At 53.4% G+C, this 11,329-nt stretch overlaps 1 protein-coding gene across 1 annotated transcript in view; it reads right to left on the bottom strand.

The window, feature by feature from the left end:
• Positions 1-4,958: 4,958 nt before the first annotated feature.
• The window catches only part of LOC111145426 (G protein-coupled receptor 26), a 24,827-nt gene continuing 18,456 nt past the window's right edge, over positions 4,959-11,329 (bottom strand). Inside the window, exon 3 of the mRNA XM_022500307.1 lies at positions 4,959-5,231. Coding sequence (XP_022356015.1) covers positions 5,000-5,231 — 232 coding nt within the window. The 3' untranslated portion in view covers positions 4,959-4,999. The remainder of the gene's footprint in view (positions 5,232-11,329) is intronic.

The raw sequence follows: 11,329 nt of genomic DNA, 5'->3' as shown, positions 1-11,329 counted from the left end.
AGTGGGAGGCTGTTGGGAATGTGGAGAGGCTTACAAGCCACACCACCTCAGCCACATTTCTCCTCCGAACCCCAAAAAGCAAACTGGGGAGGACACCTCCATCCAACCTCTCCTTACGGCCAGCTCAGCCTGGGGTCCGAAGCCAACACCAGGGTCTTCCACGGGAACCTGTCTGGCTTCAGGACACTGCTGTGTTGTTCTGATATCCTAAGGGCAACTGGCCCAGAGTTTCAGGAAAATGCAGGTTGACAATGAGTCCTCAAACACCTAAGACATCTCGTCAGATAGATTTCTTGGAGGTTTAAAGGGCCTGGGAAGCATAAATCCCGGGTACAGAAGTGGCTGCTCAGCCCCTCCCCACTCCCACCGAATTCCCCTAGACAAAGAGAAGTCTAGAGGGGTCCTTCCCAAGCAAGGGGCGGCCATGCGCTGGGAGGGGCCCCAGGGCCTGGCTGGGGGGTGAGGGAGCAAGGGCTTCTCTGCTGGGCATGGAAAGATGCCCGCTTGTGCCTCCAGCTGCCCCAAGCTGGGTGCGGCTGGGGACTTCCTATCGGCACTAGCCTGCCCTTCTGGAGCCCATGGTCTGTTTTGTGTTGCCCCTCACACATCTCTAACTGCTGCTCCAGGACTTACAGACCTTCCCAGCAGTCTGAAAAGGAGATGCCAGTCCCTACGTCCTAGGGTCATGGTGATGACCCATGAAACATGACCCGAAAGCACTCAGCACAGTACTGGCTTGTAAGTTTCACTGAGTACCCACGAGCTTTAGGGCTACGGACCACGATCACTATGAGGAGCTGCTCCCGGGGGGGCCCAGGCTGGGTCAGCCTTGCTGGATGAAGTGGGGAACCAAAAACAGACCCACACCCAGGGGTTGGCATCCAGCACTGTCTCCCTCTGGCCTGACCTTGGCCTGGCTCCCCAGGGAGTGAGGCTGGGTGGGAAGGGTGTTGGGCTAGCTGTGGTTGGCAGCAGAGGACCCAGAGGCCATCGGATCCCACAGCTGGGCTGCCCAGGCAGAGGTGGAGAGGAGACCCAAGCACGTGTCCCCATGGGACCCTCTAAGAGCCAGCTTCCTGCTCTCTAACAAAGTGTCCCGGCTGGTGCTGCTATGTTCTGCCGACCCCCCGCGGACACACGCACTTCTGACCGGGGAGCCCCTGGGAATGGAATGAGGCTGCTCTGCAAATACCTCTGGAGGGGAGGGTGGCAGCTCTTCCACCAGAGTCTCTGAAGACGGGTTTTTTAGAATTTCGGAATTTCACGGAGTGAGCGCTCTGTTGCTCTGAGAGCAAAATGACTCAGCCCTTAAATGAGGCTGAAGATTGAACTATCTGGAGATTTGGGGAAAGCTACAGGACAAACAGAGATATTTAGAAAGGCCCAGCTTTCCACAGAGTTTGTCCATGTGTCCCAGATCCCCTTCTCAGGGGAGAGCTGGGAGGCCACGGGCTGCAGTCGCCGGGGCACGGAGGTTCGACAATGCAGAATCCCAGGCTGCCTTGGGCCAATCTCTGAGGAGGGGGACAGGAATCTGCATCTTAAACACACTCCCTTGGTGTTTCCTGTGGATAATTAAGTTCACACACCAAAAGCTGTTCCAGGTGCTTTAGACCTTCCAGAAAGGGGGCGGGAGCCACAAATATATCCAGGACCTCACTCTCTCCTGGGGTGCTCATGGTCCAAAGGAAAGGAGCCGATGCAAGGAATTTCTGGCACCTGATAAAATATCCTCGTTAAGACCATGGGCCATCTGAGTTATCCTGCATTTGGGTTACATTCTAGAAATGCACTGCCATAGGCCATACCCCAGGCACCGTCTCCCTGCCTGCACGTGGGCATGGCCTGTCCTGTCTGTCTTCTCTCAGAGAGAAGAGCACCATGAGAAAGAAAACTAATTTCAGAGACACGAGAGAGGTTTATTGCTCAGGGTGACAGGAGACTGAGCTAAACCCCAGAAGGCATGGGCCGTTGGTATCAGGGGGCTCGAGTCAACTTCCCTCATGCCCCAGCCGCTTCTTAAATAAAAACAGGCTGGCCCTTAGCAGCATCACTCCCGGAGGTCAGCTGACCATGAGACACACAAACCCCAGATGCCAGGACCCTCACCTGAGCTGGTGGTCCGTCAGGCGGGGTCCTAGGGCTCTGGTGTCCTCTCTTTCTAGAGGAAGTACAAGAAAAAGCTAGAGTAGTTGCAGGGTGACTGAAAAAGCCTCGCAGGGCAGGAATTAAATCTACATTTCTGCTTGTGTAGGGCCAGAGACAGAGCCCTGGTTGGGGGGAGGGGCAGGAATCAGACTCCCGCCCCTCACCCAGGCCAGGCTTCAGTTCCAAGCTTCCTGAAGCTCTTTCCCACCTGATTCAGCGTCCACCAGAGTCTGGGCCTTACACATCGAGCCTGACGCTAGACTGAAGTCAAGTAAGGATTCCCAGACCCTCTGATCTCGCTGTTTCTGAGTGTTTTACCTGAGAAACCCATGTTGCATTTGATAAATTAAATTAGCAAATGAGGTAGATAATTCACCTGGGAATAACGAAGCCAGGGGAGAATTTTACAGACTGGGTATCGATGAACACCAACACTCATCTAAAGGTAATTACAGCTGAGCTGGTTGGTGCTGACCGCTAATGTTTTCTCCTTGCTTCTCCTTGCCTTTTAATGCCTGTCTGAACAATAGTGAAAACACCCCCTCGGCTGACTTCTTTGGTCTTTTGTCTACATGATGCCAACACAACTGGTTTTACGGTGTGTGTTTTTACTTTAGCAGTCCTAGGAGCTTGGCAAAAATTATGATATGTATCTTTCTAAGATTCGTGTTATTGTGGGTAAGAGATCTTTTGTGTTTTTTTTTTGTTTTGTTTTGTTTTTTTAGCTCAGGAAGAGGTAAAAGAGATCCATTTGCCTCTGGGAGTATAACAGGTCGCATACATAGAACAAGAAGAAAGAGAATTTGACATAGTCATTCCCCAACTCAGATGAAACAAGGTTGTTGCTTGAACTTGACTGTCTACTAGCCTCATCTACTAGGTCACTACTCCTCTGTCGCCCAATTTGGAGAATATTTGCATGGAAAGGGAGATTGTAGGATTCAATTGTGCCTACCTTCTTGGCTCCATTCTTGTTTGCAACCTCATTGGTACTTTTGGGGTTGGGACCGTGGGGTGGGCATGAACAGCTGCTTGTCACTAGGAAAGTTCCACCAAAATGAATGTCTGCTGTGATTCAAACTTGATTCAAATGAACGTGCTGTGAATCAGAGCACAAAGTCATGTCTGGGCAGTGGTGTGCTGGGGGATGCTGGACCACCGGCTCTCAGGGCGAAAGTCCTGGTTTTAGATTTTGCTGATTTTCTTGGCATAAGTATTCCCATCATGGCTGATTTCAAGCTACCAACGTGATGTCCCCCAACACAGAATTGGGGAGGGATGTGCCCCACGGGCTCCTCCAGGCAGGTGTGAGCACACCTCCAACTATAACTGACAGGTGCCAAGGCCTGGGAGGCTATGCCCGTCCCATGAAAACCTGGGAAGTAGGCAAGACTGGGCTAGGCTCAGCTATCTCTTTTCTAAATGGGGAGCTAAGGTAAGTTCCACAACATCTTTTCAAGGAAATGTGCACAACACTTCTCTGTCTTTCCATACTGGGGCCCTCGGCAGAAAAAAATGTTAGACTCTTGCCACTTGGTCTGTGCTGGACAGTGTCCTCCCACTGTACTTCCAAAGCTAGGGCACAGAGAGCTGGAAAGAGGGACTAGCCATCAGCGTCTGTGGCTCCCCGTCTTTTCTACCCCAGAGGCATCAGAACAGAGGACGGAGAAATAACCCTCTTGGCCTTCACACATCATCCAAAATGATAAACAAAGACAGATGGGCAGAGAGCACGGCCCACTCACCTTGGCTTTAGTAAATCAAGATGGAGCTGCTAATGGTTTGGCAAAGGTATTGAAGCTATCATTTTCCATAAAAATGTTACCCTCCCTTCACTAGCACAGGGTGCATTCTTGATCACCTGGAACAGCCTCGACTTTCTGCTGATAGACTCACAGAAACCAGATGGGTAGCCACTGGGATCACGGAACCCAGGGCCTTAGAACTAATATCAAACCCATCAAACCCCTGCTCGGGTCAGTTCTTGTAGGTGCCTCTCACAGGACCGGGTAGACGAGATGCATGAGAGGAGGTAAAGGGCCTCCTGCAAATTCAGGTCACAACCAGGGGTGGGGGCACCAGGCAGCCTCCTTCCTCCTGCCTCTTCTTGGCTCCAGCGGTTAGGACAGGTGAATCAGAAGAAGGTGACTGCCTATTTAAACCATTTTCAGGCTAAGATTGTCTACACACGCAAATGTTGGCTCTTGTGGGCGTGTGGGGGACCAGAGTTCAACCCAACAGAACCATTTCTAAGACCACTGCTAGGCCACAATGGGGCAGCTGCGAGTTGTTCAACATTTTCCCCTGGGACTCAGGGTCCCGAGTCCCAGCTGAGCACAATTTGGTGACTACCAGCTGGATGATATTTGGGTTAAAGCCGCCACCACAACCACGTGGAGAAGAGCAGCCATGCTGGAGGTAAGGCCGAAAGGCTGCTGCCAACCTCACGTTCAGCATGACTCACATCCCATGGAGACCACCACCACTCTTCAGCGTGAAGCCCAATGCCCAGTGGTTAGGGAGCAGGTGGACACCATGCTTCCCCACCTGCCACCAGCGCTGCATGTCCTTGATCGTGACCAGACTTGTTGTCACTCCTGGGGAGTCTCTGGTTGAGTCCAGGAGCTCAAAGGAGCTCCTCTGAAAGGAAAGCTCAGAGCGAGTAACCATGGTCATCCTTTGGTGCAAAACAGGGACGGTCCAACCTCTGCCCTTGAGGAACCAGGAAGCAGGCATCGCTGGGCCGGCCAGGGGGGTGGCAGCTGGGGGAGTCCACCCAGGACCCCGAGCCCTCCCTCCCTGCTTCTCACCAACTGTCTCATTCCTCCATCTCCAGCAAGAGCGGCGTCCTTCACTCGGAGACCGGCAGAATGTTCTGGCTGTGGGAGTCGCCCGTGAGGCCCGAGGAGTGGAGGGAGCGTCTGTGGAGGATCCTGTTCAGGATCTCTTTGCAGCTTTTGCGGTACTGGTGTCGCAGTAAGGAGTACACGAAGGGGTCCGACGCGGCCTTGCTGTAGGCCAAGCACTTGGACAGCACCCCCCAGTGGGAGCCGATGGACACCGAGGAGGACAGCTCCACCAGCCTGCGGAGACACGGGAGCCCGTTACCGAGAGCACAGCCTCTTGGCCAAGCCTCAGGCTCTCTGCTGTAGTTGCCTCCTCCACGGCAACTTACAGCAGCAACAGGAAGGGGAGGTGCGCCTCCACGGGCCCTGAGTTCATTCTAGCTCCGGAGTAACAGCGCAGTGTACACGTGTGACTCCGTGGGACCCAGGGAGATGTGACTAGCTCCATATAAAGCAATAGATGGACAAAGAGGTTAAGGAATTTGCCTAAGGTCACGCAGCCCGTAAACTGTAAAGGCAGGATTTGAACCCCAGTCTGCCTGACTCTGGAATCCAGGCATACCTAAGTAATAGACTAGTGGCTAATAGTGACATGGCCCCTGGCTCCAACTTTCCTCCTGTCCTGCTAGGGGACCCGGGGCAAGTCATTTCCCCTCCTTGGGCCTGTTGGTTTGCTATGGAAAAGGAGGCAGCCGAATAAGGTCACCTCTCCAACTAGAAGACACTGGTGCTTTGCTTCAAATCCAGCTCTGCCCTCCTAAGAAGATTGCCTGGGACGGAGGGCTGAGAATAACTTTGCAACCGTTCTGCAAAGCTCAGCGTACGTCCTACATCAGGAAGAATCCACAGGTGACAAAGGCCTCTTCCCAGGGTTTCGATTCTGGTGGTCCTGGGCCACAGCCATAGTCAGGGTCCCCTCAAGTGACCTCATGATACAGGGGAGATACAGCCCATGTCTCAAAGGGGCCTTTTTCTGGAAGTCTCCTGGTGCCCATCAAACAACTCCACTCAAGGGTCCTAGTACCAGGTTGTGAGGAAGTGAAAGCCTTCCTCTGTGTAAATGGAATCCCCCCAACCCCACCCCAGATCAAGCCGCTTACTCTCAAGTGTCTCCAGCACCAGTGGCCCTATTTGGACCTTATCCAGCATGGATATAAGGTAGAAAAGGCCATGGCTTGGAGATCCTAAGTTACCCTCTCCCTGCCCACTGCCAAATGAGGAAACTGAGGCCCAGAGAGGAGAAGGGATCACCCGGGGTCACCCAGCAGGAAGTGAGAGAGAAGGTCCGGCACCTGCACGCTCCCCTGGTTCTGGCCCCTGTCCTCCCCCCGAGGTAGAGGTGTGTGCGCGACAGCAGGCAGCCGTGGTTCTCAGGGTGGGGTGCTGCCCAGGGGAGTCCCCAGAAGAGACTGAGCTTGGGCCATTACTCTGTGCGGCCAACCTGAGTGCTTTCCCTGGCTTTCTTTGGGCCAATGTGGTAAGGACAAACTCATGAAGGGAAGGAAGGGAAAGGTGGTAGAGTTCAAGCCTCCATTGTCATAACTACCCCCACCTTTTTAAAAAGATTTTATTTGTTTGCCACAGAGAGAAAGAGAGAGAGTGCACACACAAACGGGGGGAGCAGCAGGCAGAGGGAGTAGCAGACTCCCCGCTGAGCAGGGAGCCTGAAGCAGGACTCAATTGCAGGACCCTGGGATCATGACCCGAGCTAAAGGTAGATGCAAACTGATTGAGCCACCCAGGGGTCCCACAATGCCCCTTTTTTGAACACACCCTTAATGAACCCCCCTATTTGGCTTCCTATTTCCAGAAACACCGGCTACCCTTGCCCTCTGACCTCGTGGGAAAATGTGGCCTCATTTCTGCTCATGTCCTCGTTAGCCCGAATGGGGGAATGGAGCTGTTAGCATCTGGGAAAGCTGCACTTTTAAGAAACCTATTTTGGGAAGTGATGACTTTAAGGGGACAAAAACCCTGAATTTAGAATTCACACCTAATAATAGCTGAATGCCAGCACATTGTTGCTATGTGATGCCAAATGGCTTTACCAAAATGTCTGCTCTCCTCTGTGTCACTAAATTCAGTCTTAGCATTCTTGGCTTTCCCAAGAGGACTTATTAAAGAGCCAAATGTCATTAAGCCATCCGGCAAGATCAACATTACTATTTTTAGGTTCTGTAGATGTCACAGAATACAATGATTCGGGACAATGTAAAATTTTACCACTAGATAATTAATAGATAAAATCTATTTTGTTTGCTTCTCAGAGATTTAATGTAAAGTCTCAATTCTCCGCCAGGTTCAGTAATAATTTCCAGTTAGTTGCATGTCTCCTTTGGGCAAATTACTTGATGTACAATTATCCTGGAGAGCCGGTGTCATTCCCATTTCCAGGCTCAGCGAGCCGGCAGCTCCTCCACAGAAACCCGGTTCCACCCACTGCAGCCTGAGTGCCGGGGCTCAGATCCCACACGGCAGATGGGACAAGATTAGTCCTACGTCTCTCCCAGCCCGAGAAGCCCTTCTCCACGTGCTGCTTGGGACTTCGGCACCGGCCACCAGCCACAGCACACACGAGGACTCCTGCTCTGAAAAGCCAGTGTGTGGCCTCCATCAGGGCCTCAGGCAAAGACAGACTCTGGGGCAGCACAAGCCTGGATGCTGCTCTGTGGGGGCTGCTGGGCCAGGCTGCTGGGGCGGCGCCCCCTTTTGTGCTCAGATGTGGCTGGCAGACCCACTTCCTGCACCTCCTGAGTGCGTGGACCCCTGCTCCACGCTGTGCACCTGTTGCGACTGGCTTTGCATCGACCCAGTTCTCCCAGTTCAAGGGGACCAAGAAGGCACTGGGATTTCCACATTGCCGCAACTGCTTCTTTCTCATTCTAGATCTGGGAAGGGATACCACATGGCCCCTTACAGATGACCCTGTAAGGAGGGAACCTCCAGCCCCTCTTATGCCAGATCTAGCTCTGCTCAGGCCCCCAAGCGCCCTCCCCTCCAGGAAAGGGGCGTTCCTGTTCTGATCAGTCTTATTCTCCGCGTGGGCAAGGTCACTGCGTGCTGAAAGGTTCCTGCCATGCTGTGCCTCTTTTCTCTTTACTGAAAGGGAAAAGCACATGGTAGACAAATGAACTCCCCGCTCCTGCCCCGGAAGGCTGACCCAAGTGCCCCGAATTTAGGGATTCTTGGGCGTAGGTGTTCAGAAGGTGGTACTTTGTTTCCCTTTGGTGTGTCGCCTGCTGTGGGTTGAACAGTCTCCCCGAAATTCATATGTGGAAGTCCTAACCCCCAGGACCTCAGAACGTGATCTTACTTGGAAGTAGGGTTGTTATAAATGTCATCCGTTAGGACGGATTCAGCCCGGAGATGGGTGGCCCCACCCCAACATGACCAGTGTCCCTATAAAAGGGGTAAATTTGGCCACAGAGGCACGCATAGAGAAGGCCATGCAGAGCTGAAGGCAGAGACTGGGGGATGCTTCCATAAGCCAAGGAATGCCGAAGGCTGACAGCAGACCCCAGAAGCCAGGGGAGGGCCCTGGAGCAAATTCTCCCTCATCCCTGGCTTCAGAAAGAGCCAACCTTGCCATCACCTCGATCTTGGACTTGCAGCCTCTGGAACGGAGTCAATACACTTCTGTGGCTTCAGCCTCTCAGTTATCGGTAGCTGGCTCCGACAGCTCTGGGACACTAACACACACCCAGTGAGGAAGCCGCTAGGGAGGCAGGGGTGGGTTAGGCAGGGCCGGTTGTCTGTGGCCGTAACAACACAGCAGAGCACCAAGTCCCCGCCCCGTTCCTACAGCCCTGTGTGCAGCGAGCCGGAGCCCAGGGTTTGAAGCTGCAGCACTGGGCACCTAGTCGTCTTCGACCTCTGAAAAGCAGAGCTCCCTGCCCCCCATCCCTGACTTCCATCAGGCACCAAAGTGACTCCCCGTGTATTTACTGCCTAGGATACGAACCAGGGAAACCTCTGCCAGTGGGCTCTACTCGGGGGAAAACGTTTATGCTTCTGCGCTCACAACACGCACAGGCCTGCCCCCGCCCCCGACCGCCTGACACAGCTCCCCACTCAAACACCCTGTACTGAGAGCCCGCACTCTGGGTCCGCAGGGCAGCCTGGGGAGAGGGGAAAAGGGGCAGGAGCCTGCTTTCCCGCATTCCAGATGCTTCTGCAGCGGGTCCTTCAGGCAGGCCCTGCAAGTACCCTGGGGCGGGGGGGGTGGTGGGTGGATCCAAACACTGCCAGTGTGGGGGGAGCTGTGAAATGCTGCTGGTTGGGGGTCTGCTCACACATAGGAAGCAGAGCCCAGAAACCGATTCTCGTTCTACAGGGTGACGCACAGCAGATGCCCGCAGATGCCCTCCCTGTATCTCACTCCACCCGTCCGAGGTGCCTGGCCCTCCTCTGCTCCCCTGTGCCCTGTATTTGTTGGGGTAGGGGGAGCCACGCTCCTCTCTCTCAGCAGGAAGCCCTCAGATCAGGGCACTGGCAGGTCCCTGTGCTGGCTGTCACTGCAGAGGGCTGACGAGGCCGGAAAGCCCCCGTCCCCTCACCCTTCACCCCTAGGTCTCATCCTCACCCTACAGCCTGGCGGTCCTGGTCCCCGGAGGGAGGATGGGGTACCTTTGCCAGAACTCCAAGACGTTCTCTGAACCTCCAGGGAGACCTGTGTCTCCATTCTGCTCGACAGTGGGAATTTTTTTTTTTTTTTTTTTTTTGACAGTGGGAATCTTGAAGGAAACTAAATTCTGGGGTGAGGACAGGACCAGTAAGAGCAGCATCCGTAGACCCAGTTCCCCTTCCAGGTACCCCAGGGCTCAAGGCTTTGACGGCAGCTTCACAAACATTGTTTTAAGCCCCTGATAGAGGCCCCGTACAGAGGAGACACCACGGTGTGGTGATGTGCCACGCCCACATGGCCTGGAAAAACCAGGATCCGAAGCCTGGGCTGTGGGCACCGGCGACCATGAGCCTGCCTGGCACCAGGATGCCCGTCCCAGCTCCTCGGCCCGGTTCCAGGGTACAAAGACCTTCACCTCTCCTCCCCCTGCTGCCATGCATACGCACGCATGTACACACACACACACACACACACACACACACACACACACTCATACTGTACACCCAAGGCAACGTGGGCCACAGAACAGTCTTTGGGAAGCCAGCCTGATGCCTTTCCAAGACCCCTGGGGAATGTGTGTATTTGAATGTAAGTAATAAGCTGACACTTTACCTTTTCATGAGATATTAGAGCGGAAGGTGTTTTATTAAAAGAATACTAACGCTGGACAACTTCCTGCATATTAAACCCCTCTGCCATCTACATAATTCCATGACTTTGAAAAGCCACAACAACGGTGCTGTCAGACCCACTAGCGCTTCCAAGCCGCCCTCCGGTGATTTGGGACAACCGTAATTATTCGGAAGCCTATGTCGCTGCAGAGATAATAGCCTTACGAATGCTTCTAGACATGTGAATTTGAATTCAGAAAAATTTAATTAGAGCTTTTGGATGAGAATCTGTGCAGATCTTCAGACCCTGCTCAAACACTTGGAAAAAGTCAAATGTGACCCATGAGGGCTTTAACATGGGAGCCAGTGTGAATGTGATAGAAGGTAGTGACTCCCAGTAAGAGTGAAGGTAGAGATTTCTGAATGTTTTCCAGGGTCATCTGACATGCCCCATGGTGCAGCACAAGTGGTTCCTTGGTTGGGACAGTCGGTGGAACCATCTTTCTGAAAGGTATTTGCTGCACAGTCTGCACTGTGCCAACCAATTCTACTGATGGCTCCAGTTGCCAGAGCTGATGGCCTCTGGGCCCTGCTCCAGGTCTACCCAAGCTGCTATCAGCCAAGTGGTCAGAGATGACCCCACAAAACCCCACTACTTCTACCTGCCTTTATCCGTAGGCATTGGGGTGCTCTGTCGGGGTTTACACTGAGATGCTTGGGCATAGGGAGTAGGCTGGGCCTCCACCCTGTGGATGGGCATGTCTACATTCCCAGTTGCCTGGTTCCTAGGCTTTGGTGACACAGCCTGGCTGCAAGGTTAAATTATGGCCAACAGGCTTGACACTGACCCTAACCCTTAATTCTGCCAGTTGTTACTGCTGTGACCTTAGGTAACTCATCTCCCCTCGGAAGCTCTGCGAGACGAGGATGCTAGTACTTACCTTGCAGAAGAGCTGTACTGGACGCAATTGGTGTGTACTGGTAACTCCTAGGTGCATTACAGCGGAAGCTCTGCGAGACGAGGATGCTAGTACTTACCTTGCAGAAGAGCTGTACTGGACGCAATTGGTGTGTACTGGTAACTCCTAGGTGCATTACAG

Source organism: Enhydra lutris, unplaced genomic scaffold (genome assembly GCF_002288905.1).
Source record: "Enhydra lutris kenyoni isolate GAN:26980312 unplaced genomic scaffold, ASM228890v2 scaffoldscaffold12, whole genome shotgun sequence".
NCBI classification, from domain to species: domain Eukaryota; kingdom Metazoa; phylum Chordata; class Mammalia; order Carnivora; family Mustelidae; genus Enhydra; species Enhydra lutris.
Note: the sequence above shows the minus strand (reverse complement) of the source record. Positions and strands in the feature narration are given on the sequence as shown.